The sequence below is a fragment of the Culex pipiens genome, chromosome 3 (genome assembly GCF_016801865.2).
Source record: "Culex pipiens pallens isolate TS chromosome 3, TS_CPP_V2, whole genome shotgun sequence".
Lineage (NCBI taxonomy): Eukaryota > Metazoa > Arthropoda > Insecta > Diptera > Culicidae > Culex > Culex pipiens.
The window spans coordinates 26,792,893-26,817,151 of NC_068939.1; the positions used below are offsets into that span (position 1 = coordinate 26,792,893).

The window sequence follows — 24,259 nt, forward strand, 5'->3', positions numbered from 1 at the left end:
CATCAATTTTATCATATCAAGAGTTTTATTTGAAAAGTTCTTAAAAACATAAGGAATCCCATAGCTTAAAGGAAATTAAAAAAAAAGTCCAAATATTTCAAATTGTCACAATTGTCCAAAAATGGTACGTTTTTAGCGGATGTCACCCTTTTGCACAAGATGGAAAACATTGTGTCTAAATTCACAAAATACTTAATTTTCACAATTACGTATTTTCGATTTAAAAAAACTGAAATTTTCAATTTTAACATCAAATGATCAGGAGTTTTGATATTTTTTAATCTCAATTTTCACAAAACTACGTATTTTTGACAAAAAATTGGATGTTTTTTAATATTAGAATCAAATAATCGAGAACTTCTAATGGATTTTGAAAGTCACAGAATTTTTATTTTTTTTAAATACAGTTTTTACAAAGCTACGTATTACGTATACAAAAAAAGACTACATTTTGAAGTTTTTACTTATTTTCTGTCATTAAGTTCAAAAATGACCTCAAAATGCTGTAAAGTGATTTCGGAATTTTAAATCCATGAGTGACCAAATTGGCGGAGCTAAAATATTGAGAATTTTTTTTCAGTGTATTGGTAATTGTTTATTGGTAACCATTAAAATTTTACTAAAATGGGTGATGTTAAAAGTGAGAAGATAGTAAATCTAGGCTTCGTATAATCGAGTATGGACTGAACTCTATACTTTCACAAAACTACGTTGTTTTTGTCATACAATACTTTATTATTTTGATTCTAATGGAAATTCATCATTTGGTACTGACTTTAAATTTAATTATTAAAAAAAAACTGTATGAGAAATTTCCATTTATTTCATTAAATAAAACATAATATTTGAGTATTTTCAAAATACGTAGTTTTCATATTATTTTAATAATGTTTTACGACTTTTTCGATCTTAGTTCAAAAATACAAAATACCAAAAAAATAAAATCTAGCCTAACGATTTCGAAAGTCGAAAAATAGATATTTTTAAAAACTGTAATATGATGACATCAAGCAAAAAAAAAATTATTCTTTGGAATATTGTGTCTCAGTAACTAATTGTCCGATTTTGATTATATATAGCTTTTTAAGCGAAAATGGCGTTCGAATGGTGAACGCCCGAAATGTCAAAATTACGCAGTGGTACCAACATTACGAAAAAAAAGTGTGCCGTGGCATGACAGCCGCATTTTTTTCTAATGTTGGTGCTACTGCGTGATTTTGACATTTCGGACGTTCAACATTCGAACGCCATCTTCGCTTAAAAACCTGGATATAATTTTCCAAGACACCGAAAAAAATATTTTCTCACGTGGACAAAGACGGAGACAATTTCTAAAGTTTTTTTTTTAATATATTATATAGGACCTACACACTTTATTTGAAAAAAATATGGATAATTCTTTTTCTGCAAAAAAAAAGATTTAAAATCGGCAAAAAAAATCTGAATAGCTCTCAACAATAATGCAGGTACTTTGCTGAATACACCAAATCTACGATGTTTGTATGTACAGTATACAGTAAATTTTTTTGTAAATTTGGAAGCTGTAATTTCGGAAGGTTGAATATTACCTCTTCTATGATGTAATTTTACATCAATTCAGACTGAAAAAGTGACATTACAACAGAAAAGTGGCAAAATTACACATTTTCAGAGGTAAAATTACAATTTTTTCTGACATAAAAGATGTACCCCTTTCCATATGTAATATTACCATGATTTTTTTCCTTTGTACTTGAAGGTGGAGTGTGTATGAAAAAATCGGAGAAATGTATGATAAACCCAATTTTTCTATTGCTTTGTTTTCAGTGAAAGCTATTTTCATCCAAGTATCTTCGAAAGTGAGATTTTCATTGGAAATTTTAAGATCTACAACTTTGTCAAACACACCAAAGCTGAAAAATTCGATCTTGAAAAGTTATTAGCTATTAAAAATTGCTTAGCTAGTCAAATTTCACATGGCTTAATAAAAAAAAAAAACGATGTCTGAGAATCAATTTCGTTAGAATCATCGATTTTTAGCAGAATCGGAAAATGCTACCGGACACCAAAATCACCCGGGAAATTTTTCTGCTGGTTTCGGGAGAAATATTCATAGTTTAGCGGATTTTTTCGCTGGACCACAGGTTTTTGGCCTATCATTTGAATTTTATGGATTAAAACAAAAATGTGATAATAACATTAGAGTGAATGGAGCCGGCTGGGAGGGACAATGATGCGTAGAAAGACTGCGAAAGTGGTGTTAAAATTCCAAACCGGATGTAGTTGCCATAGGGTAAGCTTGAGTCCAAATAAAAAAAAAATGCATTTAAACTACCCATTGTTCACAACGTGTTCATTTTACGTAAGATATAGAACATATTATAAAAGTAAAAATACTAATATGCAGACAAATTTCCAAATTGTAGGTTAAAACTTTAAAAAAACAACCACCTCCAGCTCGACTTTTGTTAGTTGAAAAAAAAAGTTCTATTTTTCATTGCTACAGAAAGAATGATAAATAGAAAGGAACCTTTAAGTACATGTTAAACAAGAATAGACCCTCTTCCAAAGGCAATCAAATGAAACAAAACTTTAAAATAACAATAAAATGAATAGTATGAGTAGGTGTCGCGTTGAAGTGATGATTTCGTGATGAGTTCGAGCTTCGCGGTGGACCTTCTTGTATTGTGTCGCGTTGCTGTTTTTGGGGGTGAATATCTCAAGCTGCTGCAACACAGCAGCGGAAAGAAACGGAGAGTGGGGGGAAACAGTTTTCAAAACAAAACGCACCTTTGAGCGGACTCGAGATAGTCGGGACTGTCCGCGCCGGTAGCCCCGGTGGACGAGGACGGAGAGGAGAATTGGTTGTGGTGGTGTTGGACGGCGGTGGACGAAGACGGCTGCGCCGCGGACCTGCCCGTCGGGAAGAACCGCTGGTGGTGGTGCGCGGCGGAAGGTCGCTTGTGGAACGGGATCCGGTGCGGCCGGGCTGGCCGAGAGGAAGAGGAACCACTGCCGGTGTGGGAAGAACCGGACGCCGTGGTGCCTTTTCCCGACGACGAGGTTCGTCCACTGCTGGACGATGGCTTTTTGTTGCACCTGAAAGAGCCACACAAGCTCAGCAACGTTCGGTTTTGCGGTTCTCGCGGGTTCTAAGGCTAGCTTACGGACTCGGTAGTAGGTGTTATTGACTAAGATTTTTAGGGTTTCCGTTTTTCTGTTTTTCGATTTCTTTTAGAAGGGAAATTGATTGAATAGACACACTTATCTAATGCAGCAAAGAATACTAGAAGAAATAGTTTCAGCATGCGCACTCAAGGTACATTGAGCACATCTTAAATAGTTATATTAGCACAAGATTACAACGTAACGATAGAAGAGAGAAGTAAAGGAGCAATACACTAATCTAGGAAATGGTATACGTAAAACGAACTATCTAATTGTAATTTCTTCAATCGCGCGTATTCAACAGGGCATAAAACACAAATAATAACTGCAAAAAAACAAAACAAAACCCGAAACTCACTTGATGCACGAGCAGGACACCTTCTGCGTGGGATCGGTAATCTCCCACACGGAGTTGGCGTTCGCGTCCACCCCCATCGAGGACGACGACGTCGAAGACGTGGTGTTGTCGCAGGGATCTTTCGGCTCAGACTTGATCGCCACGCCGTCCGAGCCGGGCGACTGCTGCGGAGCGGGAACCTGCGGGGCGGTCGCCCGCATAATACAGTCCTGCCAGGCCCGTTCCGGCAGCAGGACGGCCGCCGAGCAGTTGATCTGCGCCGCGGACATGCTGCTCTGGTTGCCGAGATCGTTCGAGGGCGACTCCGGCACCGTCAACGGTGGGTTCATCAGCGGCCGACAACTGCTGCTGCTGTTACTATTGCTACCATTGTTATTACTACTACTGTTGCCGGTGCCGGTGCTGGCGGTGGTTGTCGTGGTTGGGCTACTGCCGGTCGAAGACACCAGGTCGGCGGCCAGCGAGTTGGACACGGCCACCGTGAGGGAAGATGCTGCGGCGGGGCAGACGGATTTGGAGTTTGCGGCGGAAGAGGCGTTGCTGCTGCCGTTCGAGTTGGGCGGCGACCAGTCGTCGATGTCCGTTACGAGCACGTACTTGGACGGGTAGCGCATCTTGATGCCGCCTGGAAGAAGATTGGAAAGGGTGAGGATTGTAATTTTAAGTTTAAAAGTTTGATTTGATAGCAATTACCATAAAGTTTGGTTTAATGAAATAAAAAATCGAAAATGCTGATAATTTTTTTTTAATTTCAACCCGAAAGATTGCTTTAAAATTTTACATTAAAATGAAATAAACTAAAAATTATCAATCAAATAATATAGAATTAAACTATAAAAATTAAATCCGTGCAGTACAAAGAGTTCATAAATGTCTTTTAAAACATTCATCTCGAAATAATAAAAAAAATATTATAGAATATCTCTCTAAAAGGCGACCCTTTCCCAAATACCGTTTTAAAGAAAATTAACGTGTTGGCATTGAAAAAAAGATCCAGGCCTAATATGTCCAAATATGATCAATATTAAGGTTATTTTTTTAATTCAAATTTAGTTTTTATTTTTTAAAAAATTTCTTTTTTTGTTTTTGGAGTTAATTTTGAGTAACTTTTTTTCTACGAAAACACGACTTCTCTTGTTTTATGGTTTTCTTCATTCATATTTTAGTATTTCGTGAGTGTTTTCACATATTTTTGAAAAAATATTTCAAAAGAGTCGAATGGAAAAAGGTCGATTTTTTCAAGTTTTTTTGTTAATGTTCGAATGCATTTGCCCTGATCAAGTTTGATTGAATCGATTTTTTTTTTTGGTGTCTGTTTGAGTACAGACTTTTTGTTAAACAAGTTTTTTAATAACTTGTATTGTTTGAAATGAGCACATGAGTGCATGAAAATATAATGAAACAAGATTTTTCTTATCTAATCTAATCTAATCAGACCCTAGCGCAGCCAATCTTTCGAAGGGATCCTGGAGAGTGCCTTAGGTTAGATGACGCCTAGCACTCTTCTTGTGAATTGCATTGAAACATCACAAGCGTTGAAGCGACCAGGCCTACTGCGTAAAGCCGTATCGCAAAGACATGATTCGTTTGAAGTGGGTTGAGTTTGAGCACAGAGTGTTCGAACAACAACACAATTCTGAATCGACAGGGGAGGAAGAAGCGTGAGGACACACCACCATACGCTCCGAAGAAGTATGAATAAATTATTTTGAAAAAAAAAAATTTTTTTTTGAAAAATTCCAAATTTAAACTTGTGTTTATAAAACTTTTGAATGAATTGCTAACTTAACAAGAATACATTTACTTGATGTCATATAGGAAAATGTTTGAATTTAAAAAATCTCTTTCAGGCCTGAATAATAAAACAATTTTTTTTAATGATGGGAAAATGATTTTTTGGGACCACCGCCATATTTGGGGTGAGATTGGGTTTAAGGGGTGAAATTGGGTCATATAAATTTCACACATTTTATATGACCATGTCTCACCCCAGACCCAATGTCACCCCTCATAACGGTACGAGAATTGTAGGCATGTTTAGAAAATTTTGATTTTTGGGTCAATATGACATCAGACCTGAAAGAATTGTAAAATATCAAAAATACTGAATCAAGAATAAAGTAATTTGCAAAATATATGAATTCGAATTTTTTTCTCAAAATGCTTTTAACAGAAAAGTTCATGCTTTAAAAAGCTAAGAATAAATTATTTTAAAAGAATATAACATTCTTTATAACATTCTTGTCATAAAACATATTAAGGTGAAACGGAACGCCAGATCTTTAACAATTTCTATACAAATTAAATCAATTTCTAAACTGGACAGGATGCTTGCTATCGTCTTATTTAGCGTCTGCAAAAAAAAAAGAACTTTGTAAGTTACGGCATTTTCCTTAAACGTGCTTCTGAAAATTCGAGTCGTGGTGTCAATATGGCGCTGCCTGCCTTGTAAGAATGGAAAAACTCACAAAAATATTACAGAACAAGAGTACACTATTTTGGAAGAATTAGAAAAAATTAGCCTAAGAAATCTAAGCCATTTGGAGAACTGTTCAATAAAAAAGGAAAAGCTTGCACAGATTTTGCTGAAATAAAAATAAATTGTTTAAAAAGAGCATTAAATTCTTAAAAATAAGCTTTTCCTTCTTTTATTGTTTGTATTTTTTTTTTGCAATTATCTTTTATAATTTTTTTTTTGTTATTTTACGATAAAATTGTACTTTTTCCTAAATTTTCAGACATCTTTAAAATTTGCATGTTTTTTTTTCAATTTCGTCATGACCAACTTATTTTTCCTGATTCCAAACTTATTTGCTCTAACAAAAGTAACAGAATCGAAAAGAAACACTTGTATAAAAAAGTCGTGCATCAAATTGTTGAAAGAAATTGTTCATTATACGAGTCGTGAGTTTATCAAACAGGCTTCACCAAGTAGGATAAATTGAATTTAATTATAAGTCAAATGTTCATGTGTTTGGTCCATTCACCATTCAAATCAAAACTATATTTGAAAGTACATTTTTTTCCTTGAGCAGGAGGTTTTTTAAAGAAACTTTTGTAATACGAAATTTTACATCAATTGTTTTATGTTTTTCTTCTTTGATTTTTTTGTGTATTTTATGCATTTATCTTGTAAAGTTTTTGTGTTTTTCAGATACAATTAGGCCTGTTGAGAAACCTCCAATAACTGAATCTTTCCTAATTTGCTGTCACCTTTAAAATTTAATTTTAGCTTTTAAGGTGCAAAAATGCATTTAGACATGTCAAATCACCAGAATGTCTTTTGTAAAACAAGAAATGGTAAAAAAGGATTTTTAAAATTTTTGGATTGAAGGTTTACCAAAAATCCCAAATAATAAATTAAGTATTTTGTCATTTGCTGAGCTAAAAAAAACCCCAATCAACTTACCGGTCATAATCTCCACGATCGGCGGCACCAGATCACCGCCGCCGCCGACGCTCTCCGCCGCCAGGTGCATGTTCTTGTTCGAGATCGGATAGAAGGCACTCCAGTCGTCCAGCACCTTCTGCGTCTGGGGATCGCTCGCCTTGTGGCTCTGGCCGGTCAACGTTCCGGCCAGCCCGAACGGGGCCAGTATCACCGAGCGGGGCTTTGGACTGTCGCCGCCTCCCTGGTGGGCCTGCGCCTCCTCCAGGTGCTTCAGCATGAGGGGCCGCACCGGCGGATGCTCGCGGATGTCCATCGAGGCGCACACCGTACTGTCGCCGTGCACGAAGAACGCAAACGAGAACGAAAGGTGGAGCGAGCTGGGAAAGGGAAGGGATTGTTAGAGTACTCTTTGTAAGATTTGCCAATTGGCGACAAGCGTTGCTTGCATGGTTCTGTCGATGGGAGAACGAAGACATTTCCTAATGACTACTCGAAAACGTCACAGAGATCCATCGGTCCGGGATTGCCGGACTTGCTCTCGGAAGTGTGACCCAGACTGGGCGTTCCCACGGGTTGCCACCCTGGCCTCGGGACTCAGCGCAGGGCGGCACCACGGCGCAACTAACAGCGGTGGGAAAACGGGTCTCTTCCGGAAGTGTGCATTCTTCAACGCGTGATGAACGAACCAAATTGCTTACCTCTTGCCAAACACTCGCTCGCTGTTGGAACTCGGCTGCACGAACCACCTGCCCAGACGGACGACATCCCGCGACAGTAAACATCTGTCCACATGTTAGCAGCGGCCACAGGCGGGTTCCACAGGTGGTTGGTTCCATGATGAGAAAAAAAAAGAAAGAAACAAAAGCAAATCGCGTCAAGTTGATGACGATAATTTTCGCGAGTAACGACTTTTTTGAAAGCCGCGGTCGTAACTCTCCGCTGGACCAGTTGGTTTGTATCATGAACACTTACCGTTCGATGACGTTGTGCAGCGCCTTAAACAGCAGCGACCGGCACTCGTACGACAGGCCAGCCTCCCAGGAACCCTTCTCGCCGTCTGGAAAGGTAGAGGAAAAAGTAGGATATCAGTTTGGTGATGTCTCGCGGTGATGATGTTTAATGGTGATTATAGTAGTTTAAGCGAAGAGGCAATAATGTGCGATTTAATTCTGTTTAAGCTCATACTATCGAGAATCGGCACGATTCGCGACAGTTCAAATAATTGTCTTCAAATGGTGACATTGGCCTTCACCTCAGATTTAAACAGCCTTCTGAATGAAACTTTCAAATTATGGTTGACAAAACCACAAGAATACGATTAAAATATTAAACAATTATCATAATGAAACTTGAAAACGGTCCAAAGCATTTTTTTAAATTTGGAGCAATTTTGTGAGCAGATTCGGATTTGTGAGCAAAATGATGTGAGAAAACATGTCTAAAGTTTTATTTGAAAGGTCCAATCAACAAACTTTTTAAAAAATAACTATAGATGTAGTTGAACAAATTTGTTTTTTTTTATTGTGTCATACACTTTTCTTTAGAAAATTCGACATTTTCAAATAATTAATTAAAGTTCGAAGCAAAATACTCGTGCATGGTTTTCTCTGATACAAAATAATAATTTAGATTTGGATGTTATCACATGCCAACATCTTTCCAGAAATTGAAAAAGGAATACAGTCCAGACTCGATTATCCGAAGGACTAGGAAAAATTTCACTTCGGATAATCGAAACTTCGGATAATCGAATCACGAACAAATTTTTTTTTCGTTGTCTAAATTTTGATTATCGAGCTTAGGTATGACCCCTAAACTACGCTAAAATGATTTAGAATTTTTAAAGCCAAGATGGCGGGCAAAATAGCGGTGTGTGTGTGTGTGTGTGCAACCAACCAAACGGGGCCACGCGGCCGCTTCTTACAAATTGAGTTGTTTCCATGTGTTTTTAGATCTACATTCTATACATGCAAATAACTCGCATAGGCATTTGGAAGTTGTTAGCTCTGCCGAGCTTCGGTGACCCATTTCTACACTGGCTAGCCGAGCGCGAGGTACTTCAGCTTTTATCGACAAGCCCCGCCCTGAAGAACGTTTTGCTTCAATCGGATTCAAACGTTATTTAGAACTTCCGAACCCTTGTCAAATGGACAAGGACCCAGCGCGTATATAGTTGATAGTAACAGTATTCCTAATTCCAATCATAGCTCACCAAGCCGTGATGGCGTAGTGGTTAGCATTTTTGCTTACCAATCCAAAGGACGGGGGATCGAACCCCGACTCGGGTGACTTTGATTTTTCGTTCATGTTCAGAGTTTCAAGATTCATATTTCCTACACTTTCTCGTTGGGAGCAGATGGGTATCGAACCCAGGACCATTCGCTTACAAAGCGAACACCGTAACCAGTCAGCCACGGCCGCTCCCGCAATGGCGGGCAAAATAGCGGTGATGCAATATTGAAAAAAATGTATTTTATTTTTTTAATAGGCAATCAACAACTCAAATTTGCATAAATGGGGTCGTAGAAATTTAATTTTATGCTAAAAACAAGAAAATGAAAAAATACGAAAACACATTTTTTTTTGTTTGTGATTCGATTATCCGAAGTCCCATACAAACCTTCGGATAATCGAACTTCGGGTAATCGAAACTTCGGATAATCGAGGCTTCGGATAATCGAGTCTGGACTGTATTGTTTTTTCCTCAACTCCTCACAAGACTTCAAAGCTCCAAAACTAGACCACCTTTCCAAAATAAAATTTTGACTTTATTTATAAGGCGATCTGGATCATACCTTTTTTTGTTACAAGCTTTTTTTTGAGAAATTCTCTGAAATTTTAATTCCAGTACTTTTCTAATAAGTGTAGATTTTTAAAACTCTTAACATTAAACATACACTTGCATAATTTTCTCAAGTTGAATTTTTTTTTTTTTTTTTTTTTTGTGAGGGTGGTCCAGCCGCACATCGTTGATGTTGAAACCTCTAAACTGGGCCCTCGTCCTGTCACGTCCGTCAGTAGTCTTGTCGTACATTACAACTAGAATCAGATCTGCCAATGAATTAGTACACTTCGACCAAATAAACACTGACGCTGTATGGATCTGACTCTAGAATAAATGCACAGTGGTGTGTTATTCATAAGTCCAACTTATTCAATTATTCATTTAAGTCCAAATATTCATTTGCTAACTACTTTGGATTGAAAATCTAAATTTTAATCTAAAATCCTCTAAACTTAATGTTCAAAACTAAACGTTCCTTTAACTGTTGCAGTACTACTTCTATAAAAAAAAAACAATAAAAATTTGTGAACTAATGTACAAATAGGATAGAAATCGTGATTTTAAAAAGAAATGATCATTTACGTCAAAAGATCCGTAGTTCCTCGATTCGCAACAATGGTCAATACAACCATAATCCGAAAACCGTTAGTTCAACAGATCAACGAATTTTGTCCGATATCATTACATTATTGATTGATCGAGACTCTATGGACAATTTGACATAAAAGAATGCCTAGTATTCTACATCTATCAAAGTTTATTGACAGCATTACTTTAACTTAACAATTGCAACTAAATTTATCATCAAATAGATTTGGAAAAGATACAGATTTATTTTAAATGCTAATGCTAAGCAACAAATCAATTGTACTATCCTGAAGTCCCACCTAAATCCCACATTGTGATAGTGAAAAAGTCACAGAAGCAGCGGTGTCTTGTGCAATTGTGATATTTTCACTATCGGAGAACTACCTAGTTCACGAAGACAGCTTATCGGTCAACGCTTAAGCCCTGGGGCTGCGACAAAGCGAGTTCTCGTAGCATGAAGTGGTGTCCATAGTGCTTATAAAAAAGAATGTATACCCAAATTTTAACTAATGCACTAGGATCAAATCATGCCCCTTGACTTTACAAGGCCCAGGGATAATTTTCTCAAGTTGAATTCACAACTAATTAAAGTTATTTTACGTTATGCATGGTGACCAAAAACATGTTGTATGGTACTCTTGGTACAAATATTTTTTTATCATTTTAAACGAGTTTTAAAAAGATTTTGTACAATAGTTAAAATTATTTTGAATTGGTTTTCAAAATCTAAAAAAAAAATTGCGTTAGACAGTGAAGCAGATCTTAACTTTTTACCAAATAAACTGGATTTTTCAAAAACCAAAAATTCAAATTTTTATTCGAAAAGATTTTTTGCGAAATTTTAAAAAGTTCGTAGTTTTCGAGTCATACACATATCTAGATTGAACTTTAAGAAGAGTGTGTCTGTTTTCATCAAATATTTTACTTGAAAAGTTAAGAAAAAATCAAGAACCATTTAAAGATTATTGATCCGACAAAGCTCAAGGCAAAAAAGTAGATTTTTTTTTACAAAAATTGCTCAATTTCTAGTTTCAAAACAAATTAGACAGTAAAACAATAAGAATTAATGTTGCTACTTTAAAAAAAAAAACAAAGTTGACTTTAAAGATGTCGGCCACTATTGCTAGTTCCAACCACTAGTGTCTTCCTTTTAACTACAAGGACTTCGCCGCCCTGGGCTCCTAAGTGTTTGAGTACGGCACGGAGCGACGGCGCCGGATACCCATATTTACACAAAGAATTTTAGAGCGCCCGCCGCGGGATTTGAACCAGCTGCCTCTGGATTGTGAGTCCAGTGCGCGGTCCGATTGATCCACACGGGCAGGATGTTGCTACAATTTGATTAAATACCCATAGGGGAGAGTGGGGAGACTTGATCCCCGGGGACACTTGATCCCAAACCTGTATCTCGTCAGCATGTGGGTAAAACAATTGGCTTTGTTCTAGAAAGTTGTGCGAAATCAACTAAAACTCATTGTAGAAAACAAAGAAAAAAATTAAAAAATTTCTAGATTGAGTTACACACATTTTTCTAAAAAGTGCTGCAAAAAACTTCCAAGAGATCTTTTTTCTTTGTTTTGATAAGTTTAGAAAACACTCAAAAATAATTCAAAAAAATAGTTGTTATACATGAATTGTTTGATAAACATATCAACTCCAAAACCTTTACGCATTTGACGTTAAATTTATCGTCATACTAATTTTACAATCAATTGTTTAAAAAAGTGCGTTTAGGGAGACTTGATCCCTGCATTTTTACAGTCACTGGAATCAGCCTCAAGATTAAATAATTGGGCTGGGTTTTCGTACATAGTTTCCTTCAGTATAGTTGAACATAACTTACTGCAGTTTGAACCATTTTTCAAAAGTTTTGTAAACAAAAATTACCAGCTTTTGTAAACATGCTCAATTTTGGTCTAAAAAAGAAAATTTTAAGTTTTTAAATATTTTGCATGTTAAACTTGTTATATTTTGAACACAAACGTACAGGTTTAATGTGAAATTGCTGTAACTTATAGAAAATTAAAAGTTTGGATGAATAAGAAACATTTTGCTTAAGATTTCTTCAAAATGTTGAATGGGGGATCAAATTACCCCCAACATTTTGAAAATGGCGGTTTAAAATATTTTTTTAAAACGCTTGGCATGATTCGAAGAGTTTATCTGATGAAATACCCTTATCAGCCAAACATAGTTGAATGTTTTAGCTTTCAATTCATGCAAAAAGTTCATAGTTTTGTGAGAAATTGACAGAGTTATGTGCGATACAAAAAAAGGGGATCAAGTCTCCCCACTCTCCCCTACTCATTATTACACTCCATAACTCAACAGCTGCACCAAGCAAAACTGCCCACAACACCTGTCCCGCTCTCGACAGCAATCATATTCCGAACGACACTCTACTGATGGCACGTATCGATCATCGTCGTCGCCACCGTGATCGACTCAGCTCCGGCCAATTGCATTCAATACCTTGTCACAAAAGTGCACCCGCAATATGTGTGTGTGTTCAGTTTCCATACTGCAATTTACAGCTTGCACTTTTACTCGCTCGGCTTTGTTGATGTTTCACTGTTTAACCTTTTCGCGCGTTCCCTCAGACACCTTAACGGGTGGGTGGTGTTTCCCCCACCCACGTTCCCACGGGTTGGCACGTGCCATATGACACCGTTTCACACACCACTTGAAATAGTGCCCCGTCACCCACCACCGCGGTAGCGCCTTGGCGCCTTTGCAGTTGAAGATTATGTTGGGATAAATATTAGGTGCTTTTATTGATCTTATTTGGGATTATCTGAATGGTGTTTTCACAGAACGTTAAAGTAGTATTTTTAATACATGGTTAAACAAATTTATACATGAAATAACGATTACCACAAAATTATAGACTATTTTGAAGAGAAGAATACGTTAGAAATTGTCATTGTATTTTGTTTACAATCAATAATATCAAATATATGCTTTTCAAGCTAAACTATTAAGAATAATTTTAAACCTTTAAATATTTTTAAAATAGTTTTTCAGACATGTATTGGATTAGGCTATACAACGTTCTTATACTACATTTTTCAAAAAGTTTTTTTTTATTCAAATTATGCTTTGAAAATTATTTCATCAAAAAATCATATTTGAAATGCTGAAGAGACTTTTATGGCCAGTGTTTATTAAAAATTGTGCATTAAAAAAGTTTTAAAACATTAAAACAATATAAGTTTTGGAGGTCATCAGAAAATATAAGAAAAAGTATTTTAAACTAAATTACAGAGAAACCTCTTTTAACGCGATGCGTTAAGTTTTTCTAATTTGTCGATTTCTCTGGAACGACGCAATTATTGCAATCTTTTAAAAGCAATTTGTAGGTTTTGTTCAGATCTACAAAACGCTGTTTGAAGCTTGCAAAAATATTGTATGGTTTAAGAGAAATCGACGAAACAAAAAGCGTAACGCCACTGCGTGAAAAGAGGTTTCTCTGTAGCAATAACCCTATTATAGTCGTAGGGTATTTGTCCCTATTTTGGGCCTAGTACCTATATTGAGCCTACCAAACATAATTTGACGAAATTGTGCATTCCACCGTCAATTTGCAGGCAACTGCCACTTGGGAATGATTCTTGCTGTCATTAGCTTCAGTTTGGTGGGCAAAAATAATTCACTATTTCCTTTTAAATAGGAAAAAACGGAATAAACATATCACTCGTCAAATTTTTCGTGGAAAATTACTAATTGCCCATTAGGCCCAAAATTTTCACCACTTTTGCTTACCGCTTGTTGACACTCAGCGTCACGGCTTTCATCACTCGGCACACGAATGAGAGCCTTCCCCCAAATCTCAAACCACCAGCAATAGGTTTTCATTGGCGGTTAGCATTATCCCGGTTCAAAAAACAATCACTAAACTGACACCAATCAATTATATTCTTAATCAAAGTTACTATCTTAATTTTGTAGACGATGCCTGTATTTTCAGTCCATTTGACACTTCTACAAACTGTGACAGTGTGTGCGCGCCTTTCACATCTCAAAGTCCTTACTCGCGTAGTACGGATTAAATAATTGGCTGCGCAACAAATATTTAATTATGTTTAAAGCTCATTAATTAATGAAATAAATTATGCTCATTCAATTAATGCTCGTAATTTAACTGTTACTGGTTAAATCAATCATTCTAACGATGATTTGTGGCTTGAAACCGCACAACGATTTAGCCTGTTTGGTGACCGTACTTTTTGGGGCTGAACTGTACGAGCTGGGGCTGAACCGTACGTCAAAAAAGTTCGCCACGTGCTTCGAGATTTCAACCAATCAGAAGGTAGGCCGAAAATATGCACAAAGAAGGTCGTATGCTAGAAGCAATATCCCCAAAATAGGGGCAAAAAGTTTTTTAGTTTTTCGTGCTTTTACAGCGATATAAGGCATTTTTATCAAAATGTTGATAATGTACGAGATTAAGCATTAAAAAACCAACTTATTCATGTAAAACAAACTAGGCTGCCAATAGCAGCCTTTGAGAATACATCAAATTAAAAGTGCGCTCTGCTTAGTAGGCCCAAAATAGGGACAAATACCCTATTTAGATAAATTGGGATGACTGAAATCTAATTTTAATCCAAGGATAAAACAAAACATATTTTCGTTGATTCGATACTCCTCAATTCTTTGAAGAATATCGCATATTTTTTTTTTTTTTTTTTTGGGAGGGTTGTCCAGCCGCACATCGTTGATGTTGAAACCTCTAAACTGGGCCCTCGTCCTGTCACGTCCGTCAGTAGTCTTGTCGTACATTACAACTAGAATCAATGAATTAGTACACTTCGACCAAATAAACACTGACGCTGTATGGATCTGACTCTAGAATAAATGCACAGTTGTGTGTTATTCATAAGTCCAACTTATTCAATTATTCATTTAAGTCCAAATATTCATTTGCTAACTACTTTGGATTGAAAATCTTAATTTTAATCTAAAATCCTCTAAACTTAATGTTCAAAACTAAACGTTCCTTTAACTGTTGCAGTACTACTTCTATAAAAAAACAATAAAAATTTGTGAACTGATAAACAAATAGGATAGAAATCGCGATTTTAAAAAGAAATGACCATTTACGTCAAAAGATCCGTAGTTCATCGATTCGCAACAATGGTCAATACAACCATAATCCGAAAACCGTTAGTTCAACAGATCAACGAATTTTGTCCGATATCATTACATTATTGATTGATCGAGACTCTATGGACAATTTGACATAAAAGAATGCCTAGTATTCTACATCAATCAAAGTTCATTGACAGCATTACTCTAACTTAACAATTGCAACTAAATTTATCATCAAATAGATTTGGAAAGCACACAGATTTACTTTAAATGCTAATGCTAAGAAACAAATCAATTGTACTATCCTGAAGTCCCACCTAAATCCCACATTGTGATAGTGAAAAAGTCACAGAAGCAGCGGTGTCTTGTGCAATTGTGATATTTTCACTATCGGAGAACTATTGTGGTTTTTGAAATAAATCGAAATAACAGCGCGAGTGCTTTTCATCTCGCGAAGAAATTTCTGTTGATCTTTTCTGAGTGTATCTCAAATGTCACACGCAAAACCAAAACAAAATTTCGCCGCGGCACCAAACTGAAATGTCGCCAGTTGAGCTGCGAAAAGACTCGCGCCGCGACTTACACGGAGCACGGAATCGATCACGAAGATCTACCGGAAATCGTTCTGTGAGCGTGGATTCGATCAACCAGATGGACCATTTCATGATGTCTAACTTGGAGAGGACAATTACGGCGCTTTTGATTTTCAAATTAGTGGCTAGGTCTTCCCATTTTGACTCTAGAGCTTACTCAATCGGCACCCGCATCAGCAAAACTCTCCCGGTGGTAGGACACAACGGACCGGATTGAGGCCCTCGACAATGATGGCCACTTGTTTTTGTTTTATTCAGACGGAATCCATCCGCAATCAGCAACTTAACCAAGACTTTTTTTCCATTCTGCGTCTTTTTTCTGAAGTCGAAAACCGACTGACCTTCAAAAATTACCCCAATTGAAACAGTTCTAGTGGTAGCAGAAGTAAAAACCAAGATTTTAAACAATAATTTAATCTAAAGCGTTCCATTTCCTCGGCAAATCAGAAAAGATCAGCCACGTTTTTCTCAACATCCGAAGCCGTCAAAACAAAAAAAGCAAACACACTGATTCAAAATCACCTAAACATGCTTGACAGATATTTCGCGACAGAAAATCGTCGCGAGAGTTAAACCTGCTCAATTCGGTTTAGTGCCGCGGCGACAATACTTAGTTCACGAAGACAGCTTATCGGTCAACGCTTAAGCCCTGGGGCTGCGACAAAGCGAGTTCTCGTAGCATGAAGTGGTGTCCATAGTGCTTATAAAAAAGAATGTATACCCAAATTTTAACTAATGCACTAGGATCAAATCATGCCCCTTGACTTTACAAGGCCCAGGGGCTTTGAAGAATATCGCATATGTAATAAAATCAGACATTGGATAGTCGAAACTTAAGATATAATCGAAGTTTCAGATAATCCAGTATGAACTGATCTGTCGAAACGCATTGATAAAAATAACAAATATTTTTAACCCATGCTAGGTCATAACTCAAAAGTTGATTTTTTTGATGCTCTAAAACATATAAAAAAATGATAGCTCTGAAAAAAGCGCAGATCGATTTTTGGTATTTTGCATTTTTTATGTATCTATTTTCAAGAATTATCCTCACCTATAGTTATAACTTTGATCGGAAATTCCGTTCTCAAGATACGATTTTAAACTTGAGCAGCCAAATCCTGTGACAAACTTGTCAGAGGCTCTACAAATGGATGTAAAAAGCTTCGTGTTAAAAAATAAATAAATTATTATTCGGATTCAGCTAGTGTCTGACAACAAGGATTTGATTGTATGTGAATTAAATTTTCTATTTGTGGTTAACATCCATAAATAATAAGTGGTCGATGAGTCCACAATCGACTGTTGTGTTTGTGGAAGCAGCATTTATCAACACAAATTTGTTTGTTGATAAACACCACACCAAAGCCAACGTTTATCCCACAATAATTGAATCATCATCATTTGTTGAGTCTACCACTATAGCTGTGCAAATAATCTAGGTCAGGATTTTCATCAGAACGAAATTTGCCGCACATTGTTGCTATGTATGTATGTATGTATGTATGATCCCCATACCCGCAGGCAACTTGGTCCTGAAACACATGTGAGCGCTAGGTGAACAATTCGATCATCTTTTACTCCGTAATCTGTACACCCACGTGCATAAGTTTTTTTGCACGAATTTTAATGCTACAAATACCGGCGCATAGATCAAAATGGTTTCCCGCTTCCCTTCCCAAGCGCCGGAAATTTGTAGTGGGTGTAGGGACACTTCGCATAGACGCCCTTGCTCCCATCACGTCACTGAGGGTATGGAGCGACGAGAAATTAATAAGCATGCCCCTCTAGTCGAACCTTCATTAGAGAAGCAGGCAATCCACAACTCACAGCGAACGACCAAAGGAACACCCTACCGCGTATATAGTAATAATTTGGCGTAGATGTCTTGATTGATGTGTGTGTATGTCAGAATAAATGAAAGAATGAATGTCTTATAAAAGGAACGAGCTCACCAGATTCTTCAAAACCAGCTTCTCTTCAAACGTCTTCAGGCTTATGACAACAACGAACGCCAGACTTGCTAGGGAATGCACGAGCCGTCCAATCCATGATTAAGCGCACTCCAGACACCACCGGAAACAGACAGCATATAAGGGCTTCACGGCATTAGCTTTGAATTCAACTCGCATGCCTGAGCTACACCGAAATGGGCAGATCACGTCCAGCTGCTATCCGCAAACCGCCAACAAACACCAACAATCAAAGTAGCTTACTATTAATCGATAAAAAAAACCTCAACAGCCCCCTCACTCAGGTTACTATGGAAATGAAATAATAAAACTGAATCAGAGAGAAAAAATTTAATAAAATAGTAAATCGAACAGATTTGAAACGCTAGTTTAAATATTGAAAAATAATTGCAGGCCTGATATGGCAAAAAAACACAATTTCAAAACGCGAACAAGGATTGCAACTCTCAACCACCTCACACTTGCACCCAATTTCTTCCAAATTTAAGACAATTTCCAATCCGCACAATTCGCCAGCTAATGGAACGAACGAAATCCACACGCCGGTAAACCCGCGGAATTCACACGACTCAAACAAATCCGGAACGGACAAACCACCAGAAATGAATAATTATTCTATCAAAGAAGTCAATTTGCCGCACATTGTTGCTACTGCGTTAATTGTGGCAGGCAAAAATGTCGAGCTGTCAGTACCAACTCTGTGTTCGCCACTTCTAGCAGCTTTCTCTCGTCGTTTTCGCTGCTTCTCTTTACAGCTAAATTATGTCCAAGACTACCCCCTACTCTCTTTTCATCAACCGTTTGTGCCGTCTGTACATGGGGTTGTATGTACCGGAGCAGTGTGCAACATGAAGATTTACATGCAAATATAAGCACAATCTCGGTGTATATGGACTCATTTTCCAGTGGTTGCAATCGTTTACCACATGCAACTTGTTTATTTTCGTGTATTTATTTATTTTTATTTTTGTTGCTTTGGATTTATCCAAATATTGTGCCAGCCAGTCTGAGCGTTCTGTGGCCATCCGGCTAGACTGGTGGTGAAGTTCAAGCTCGGAACGACATGACTGCATGCCGCATTAGGAAGGTCATATTGCAGTAAGATTCAGCATTTTCAATGATAATGTTTGAAATTTTACAATTCGTGTTTTCAATTTTCATATTCTACCTATTTTTCTTTTTCAAGTAGCTCAAATAAACCATAATCTTCAATCTTGTTCAAAGTCCTCACGAACATCTGCGTGTTGAGCTCTCGTTTCCACCCGCTAAATTCAATCAAACACACTTGAAATACAACCCCCAAGTTAAGGCATCGGGATCAATACGGCATCGTCCTTTTGCATTCTAGCACACCATCGCGTCCTCGCGTTCTTATGTACTTTTCATAGAGAGAACAAAAAAAAAAACACAGAAAAAGAAAAATCGCCGTCGTCGCCATGGGGCAAAAAGACCCATAAAACAATATTTGTCCCCGCACTCCTCCCCATCCAGGAATGTCCGCCGCCGAGTCGCGCCAAGTCAAGAAGCGCGCGGAGGACACTTTTTCGGTGTGGCACTTCTTCCACCATTCCAGTCAGGACGACGGGGCACGTTTTGACCCCATTAGATGGCGTCCTTTTAGAAACTCCTCCCCACAGCCTGCTTCGATGGAAAAGCGGAAAAAGCCTTTTGCTGTCGTGACATCGAAAATGTAACCAGCAGCAGGAGGGGGAGAACTCAGCGCGCCAAGATTAGGAAATTCTATTACCCAGATAATGACTTTATATTGGATTTGGAGGGCGCGTGCTACGGAGTTACGGCTCGACATATGCGCGGCGTCCGGGTCGTAAACTACTTGTTGCCGCGGTGGTTTGGGACGCCGAAATTGATGGTTTTATATCGCGCAGAATGGCGAGATTAAAAACAAACAGCGATTATTGGGTCTGGGGAAGTATGCTGGTCAGTGTTTTATATGGGATATATAAGGCCATATATTGGGATATCAACATAAATCGTTAAACGGTTGTATTGCAATCGTTAATCTGCAGAAATCGAAACACACATTTTTTTTAAATTTAAGTTTTAGAAAAATAAGGACAATACAGTCCCTTTATTTTACTCTAATAAAGACATTATCAGGGTGACCAATCAAATCCCATTTTCAAATTCCTGACTTTTCCATAAACTCAAAAAATATGCACTTTTTTTATCTAAATAATAATTTCAAACAAAAAAAAATGAAAAATTAATATCAAACACAGAAAAAAATCTAAACAAATTAAAAAAAAATCAAACTATTTACAGTTTTCGTAAAAATAAAATTTAACGACAAACTTCTAAAAAATACTTTGAAAATAGAAGCACTCATTATTTCGATTCAGGGTAGAAACATAAACAAATAATAGTCTTTGAAAAATAACTGAAAACTTAAAAACACTTATAACTTCAAAGTTAATTTTAAAAACTGGAAAACGTATAGTTTTTGATGCTTTAAAAACAAAAAGTTAAAGATTATTGAATATAACATTTTATCCTTGATTAACTTTGTTGTTGTTGTTAAGTTTGTTTGATAAATAGATCTTGATTTATAAAAAAAAGTGAAAATCAGTTATGCATTTAATATTTATTAGGATTTTTAATGTCTTGAATGGATTTTTCATTCTTAAATTGAAATAGTGAAAGAAACCTTAAATTTAAAATAAGTTACTTTAAAAAAATGTTGTGAATTTAATTTGAAAATGGTACAAATATGACAAAATTATTCTAGAGTTAGAAAATAATTTTCAAACAAGTATGCTTGGAATTCCCGACTTTAATTTTCAAACAAGTGTGCTTGGAATTCCCGACTTTTTGACAAAAAATCACAAATTCCAGACTTTTTCCCGGATTTTGACGAATTCCCGACTTTCCCGACTTGAGTGGCCACCCTGCATCATTGAATTGGATCGGTTTTATATCAAAATTAACTATTAAGACATATGATGTTATAAACGATTCAAAATAATTTGCAATGATTCTTATACAGTCTAGACTCGATTGTCCGAAGCCTCGATTATCCGAAGTTTCGATTATCCGAAGTAATCTGAAAAATCTTTACCATAAAATATTACCAAACAAAATTGCTAGAATTATTCTTAAATTGCTGATATTATCTTTCACAACGATAAAGTTCATTTTTCTCAGTACGATTACCACAAAAGGCACACAAATTAATTTGCGGGCTTTCTTGACAGCAAGTATCATGGGGACAGCTTGTTCCAAGGGAACGATAGTTAATCCATCATAAAATATTTACTTGCACTAAAATAAAAAATAACAGTGATAAGAAATGTTTTTAAGTGTGGTTCATTCCGTTGTACATAAAAATACAGTGGGCTTTAGGACCCTATTTCCTAAAACTGCACATTGCACAGTGCATTTGTAGGCAGTTCAGTTCGTTCTGAATTATCCGGAACTTTGATTGTTTGTAGGTTCGTCTATTCATAGTTTGATTATATTACATATCCGAAGTCCTTCAAAGAATTGTAGAGTCAGGATAAAAATGAAAACAGGTTTGAAATCTTGTTCGGAATGTTATTTTTGGATGTTCTTTAAAGAAACTTTGATAAACTGCACCGTTTTCGAGAAAAATCCTACTTTTCTAAACGGTCAGGCCAACTGCGTAAAGTTAACCGCAAAGATGATTCGTTGAATTGAATTGAATTTGAGTATGAATGTTCGCATAACAATACAGTTTAGAATCTACAGGGGAGGTTGTTTTTTCTGATGAAAAAACAAATCATGATTGTTGGTTGTTACAATTTCGATGGAAAATAAGATTAATATGATTGCGCCTCACACAATTATCAGTCAACGCCAAATTGGTGACTTTCCACGCATTGATTAATCCCCCCTAACAGCAACGTTCCCACCCCTAAAAATCAGTAATCCGACACTAAACACACCCGAGCATTGGCATCGGTATAATGCTGGCAACTTAAACTGCAATTAACACCAACGCCAGTCCGCGATTAAATATAGTCCTGAACTGCCGTCGTCCTCCTCGCGTGAGGTTGCTCTTTTCCTCGTTTGGCGCGCGCGGGAATTATAAATAGATCTCTCGGGTGTGTGTAATTTCCCCCTACTCCCAAGTTGGGGAAGAATAATCCACGCGCCAATTTTCTCAGGTTTTACCACTTAGTCGAAGGTGGTAGTGGAAAGATACACGCTGAGTGTTGCTTTGTAGTAGCCCCACGACGACGTTTGGGGAAACTCTCGATTTGGTCATCGGAACCAGATGTGCGCGAGTGACTCACGGATGATTCAACGCGTCAAAACATACGGTTATACTCAAAGGAGGTAGAGTCACGCCCCTACTAGCTTCCGTTGACGAGGTCAAGGCTTGAGACAGCAACGCAAGTCAGAGTTCGTTACAACCTCTCCAGGTTGACGAGTTATCTCCCTATAATTTGAGTTCATATTACTTCTAGCATGTCGTAGATAAGCAGGGGAACCCTCATCATTCGCAGGTTCCGTTTGCTGTGTAGTGGTAAAAGGGGAGCACTCCTCGCAATACAAACCCAGCACACTAGAGAGTGTGTAGTAGAAAAACAAGAAATTCAAGTTTACCTTTCGTCACTCCTCCGCGCGTGCCGTCATCGACTTGTCGAGAGTCGAGGGGGCGTTGTTCGTGCAGAATTCCGGTGGATGTGTCCGCCGGGTGGTGGTTGTGGTAGAGAGGACTTCCCGGTCTCTTCCGCCGGCCTGTCGTTTGTGTGTATTTACACACAGACCAGCAAGAGCAATAATTGTGTGACGTCACGTTTTTTGAAAATCTGCACACACAAACCTCACGCGCAGTCACGAGACGATATCGTCAACGGTGATTGTGACGGTAGTGTTTGCAGTGCCAAAAGCAACTCCAGCAACTTCAAGCTTGCAGCTTGTATCCCGTTAGCAAAAAAAAAATCCATACATCCGGAAACACTAACCCAAGTTCCGAAAAGGTAAGCAATATATGCAAATTTGCTGGTTTGTCTTCCCTTGCTCACATTCTACACACACTTGCTCATACTTGCTACCATACGTTCGCGTTATTACATTTTAATCAAGGTTTCTTCTTTGCGCGAACAGAGCACACAATTTCATTAAATTGAGCCGCTGCTGGCTCGACCTCCTTTCGGGTGATAGTGTGCGGAGAGCAGCTTTTTTTTTTTTGCTGTATTATTTCCCTCATGATGGTCCTCCCCTCGTTTCGAACAGCCGGTAAAGCCTATCCACACTCGCTAAGAATGAGACAAAATTTGTTGTTGAACTGATTAAGAATACAGCAACCACTAGCGTGCACAGGGTGGGGCAACATGGGGCAACTGCCCCACCATCCTCAGAAATTTGTTCTAAATTTGGTCAGGGGGTGTCCACAAATGACGTATTTTTCAAAACGTCCATATTATTGCCCCACCTTCCTCAAAGAGCTGGGCACGCTAGTGACAGCAACCTACATATTTTTAAACATTTTACAAACGCAAAAAATAGAACCGATGGAACATTTTGTACCAGTAGATCCCAAAAAGAATTCAAATATTATTTCAAACTGTTTCTAAAATTTCCCCTCTCTAAATTAATTTTGATATGTTTTATCTTAATTAAATAATATTTAGATATAGAATAAAACTTTTTTTTTATAGGTCTTTACAGTCCAGACTCGATTATCCGAAAGCCTTGGCAAAATTTAACTTCGGATAATCGAATGACGAAAAAAAAATTTTTTCGTTGTCTTTTTTTATTGTTGAGCTTTACTCTAAAGCGATGTAGAATCCAAGATGGCGGCCAAAATGACGATGATGAAATATTGAAAAAATGCATTTTTTAATGTTACGGGCAATCAAACATTCAAAATTGACTAAGATGAGGTCGCAGAACTCGAATTTGGTGTATAAAGTAAGAAAATAAAAAAAATACAAAAAAAATGTTGTTCGTGATTCGATTATCCGAAGTCCCATAATCGAATCTGGACTGTAGTGATATTTGAAAAGGTCCTATAATCATATAGAATCCCACATTTTTTTTTTTCATAATTCATGCATTCCCTCTTATTTTTAGAAAATTATAAAGACATTGTGAAAAATAAAATTAAGTTGAGGAAAATAACAACATTTGTTGTTGGACTTATTTTGAATTAAAAAGAAAAGAAAATAATTAAACTACAGTGCCATCCCGTTTTTGGCAACATGAGGTGATTTTTATGTTGCCTTAACAGGGATGTTGCCAAAATGGGAAATAATTGAGTATATTTCGAAAATAGAACTACTTTATATTTGTGTGGGAACCATCCATAAACGACGCTAACCCTTCAGAATTATGATAAGGGTTTAA

General features: G+C 37.2%; 1 protein-coding gene across 3 annotated transcripts in view; it reads right to left on the reverse strand.

Annotated features, from left to right (window-relative positions):
- LOC120417406 (mediator of RNA polymerase II transcription subunit 13) overlaps positions 1–24,259 on the reverse strand; it is an 80,742-nt gene that overhangs the window by 15,381 nt on the left and 41,102 nt on the right. For 2 of the 3 annotated variants that reach the window (XM_039579448.2, XM_039579447.2), the window contains 5 exons: positions 7,869–7,953; positions 7,595–7,678; positions 6,915–7,273; positions 3,506–4,130; positions 2,770–3,078 (listed from right to left, as the gene is read on the reverse strand). In XM_039579448.2, coding sequence (XP_039435382.1) covers positions 2,770–3,078; positions 3,506–4,130; positions 6,915–7,273; positions 7,595–7,678; positions 7,869–7,953 — 1,462 coding nt within the window. The remainder of the gene's footprint in view (positions 1–2,769; positions 3,079–3,505; positions 4,131–6,914; positions 7,274–7,594; positions 7,679–7,868; positions 7,954–24,259) is intronic. The other variant, XM_039579449.2, reaches the window with a different exon arrangement.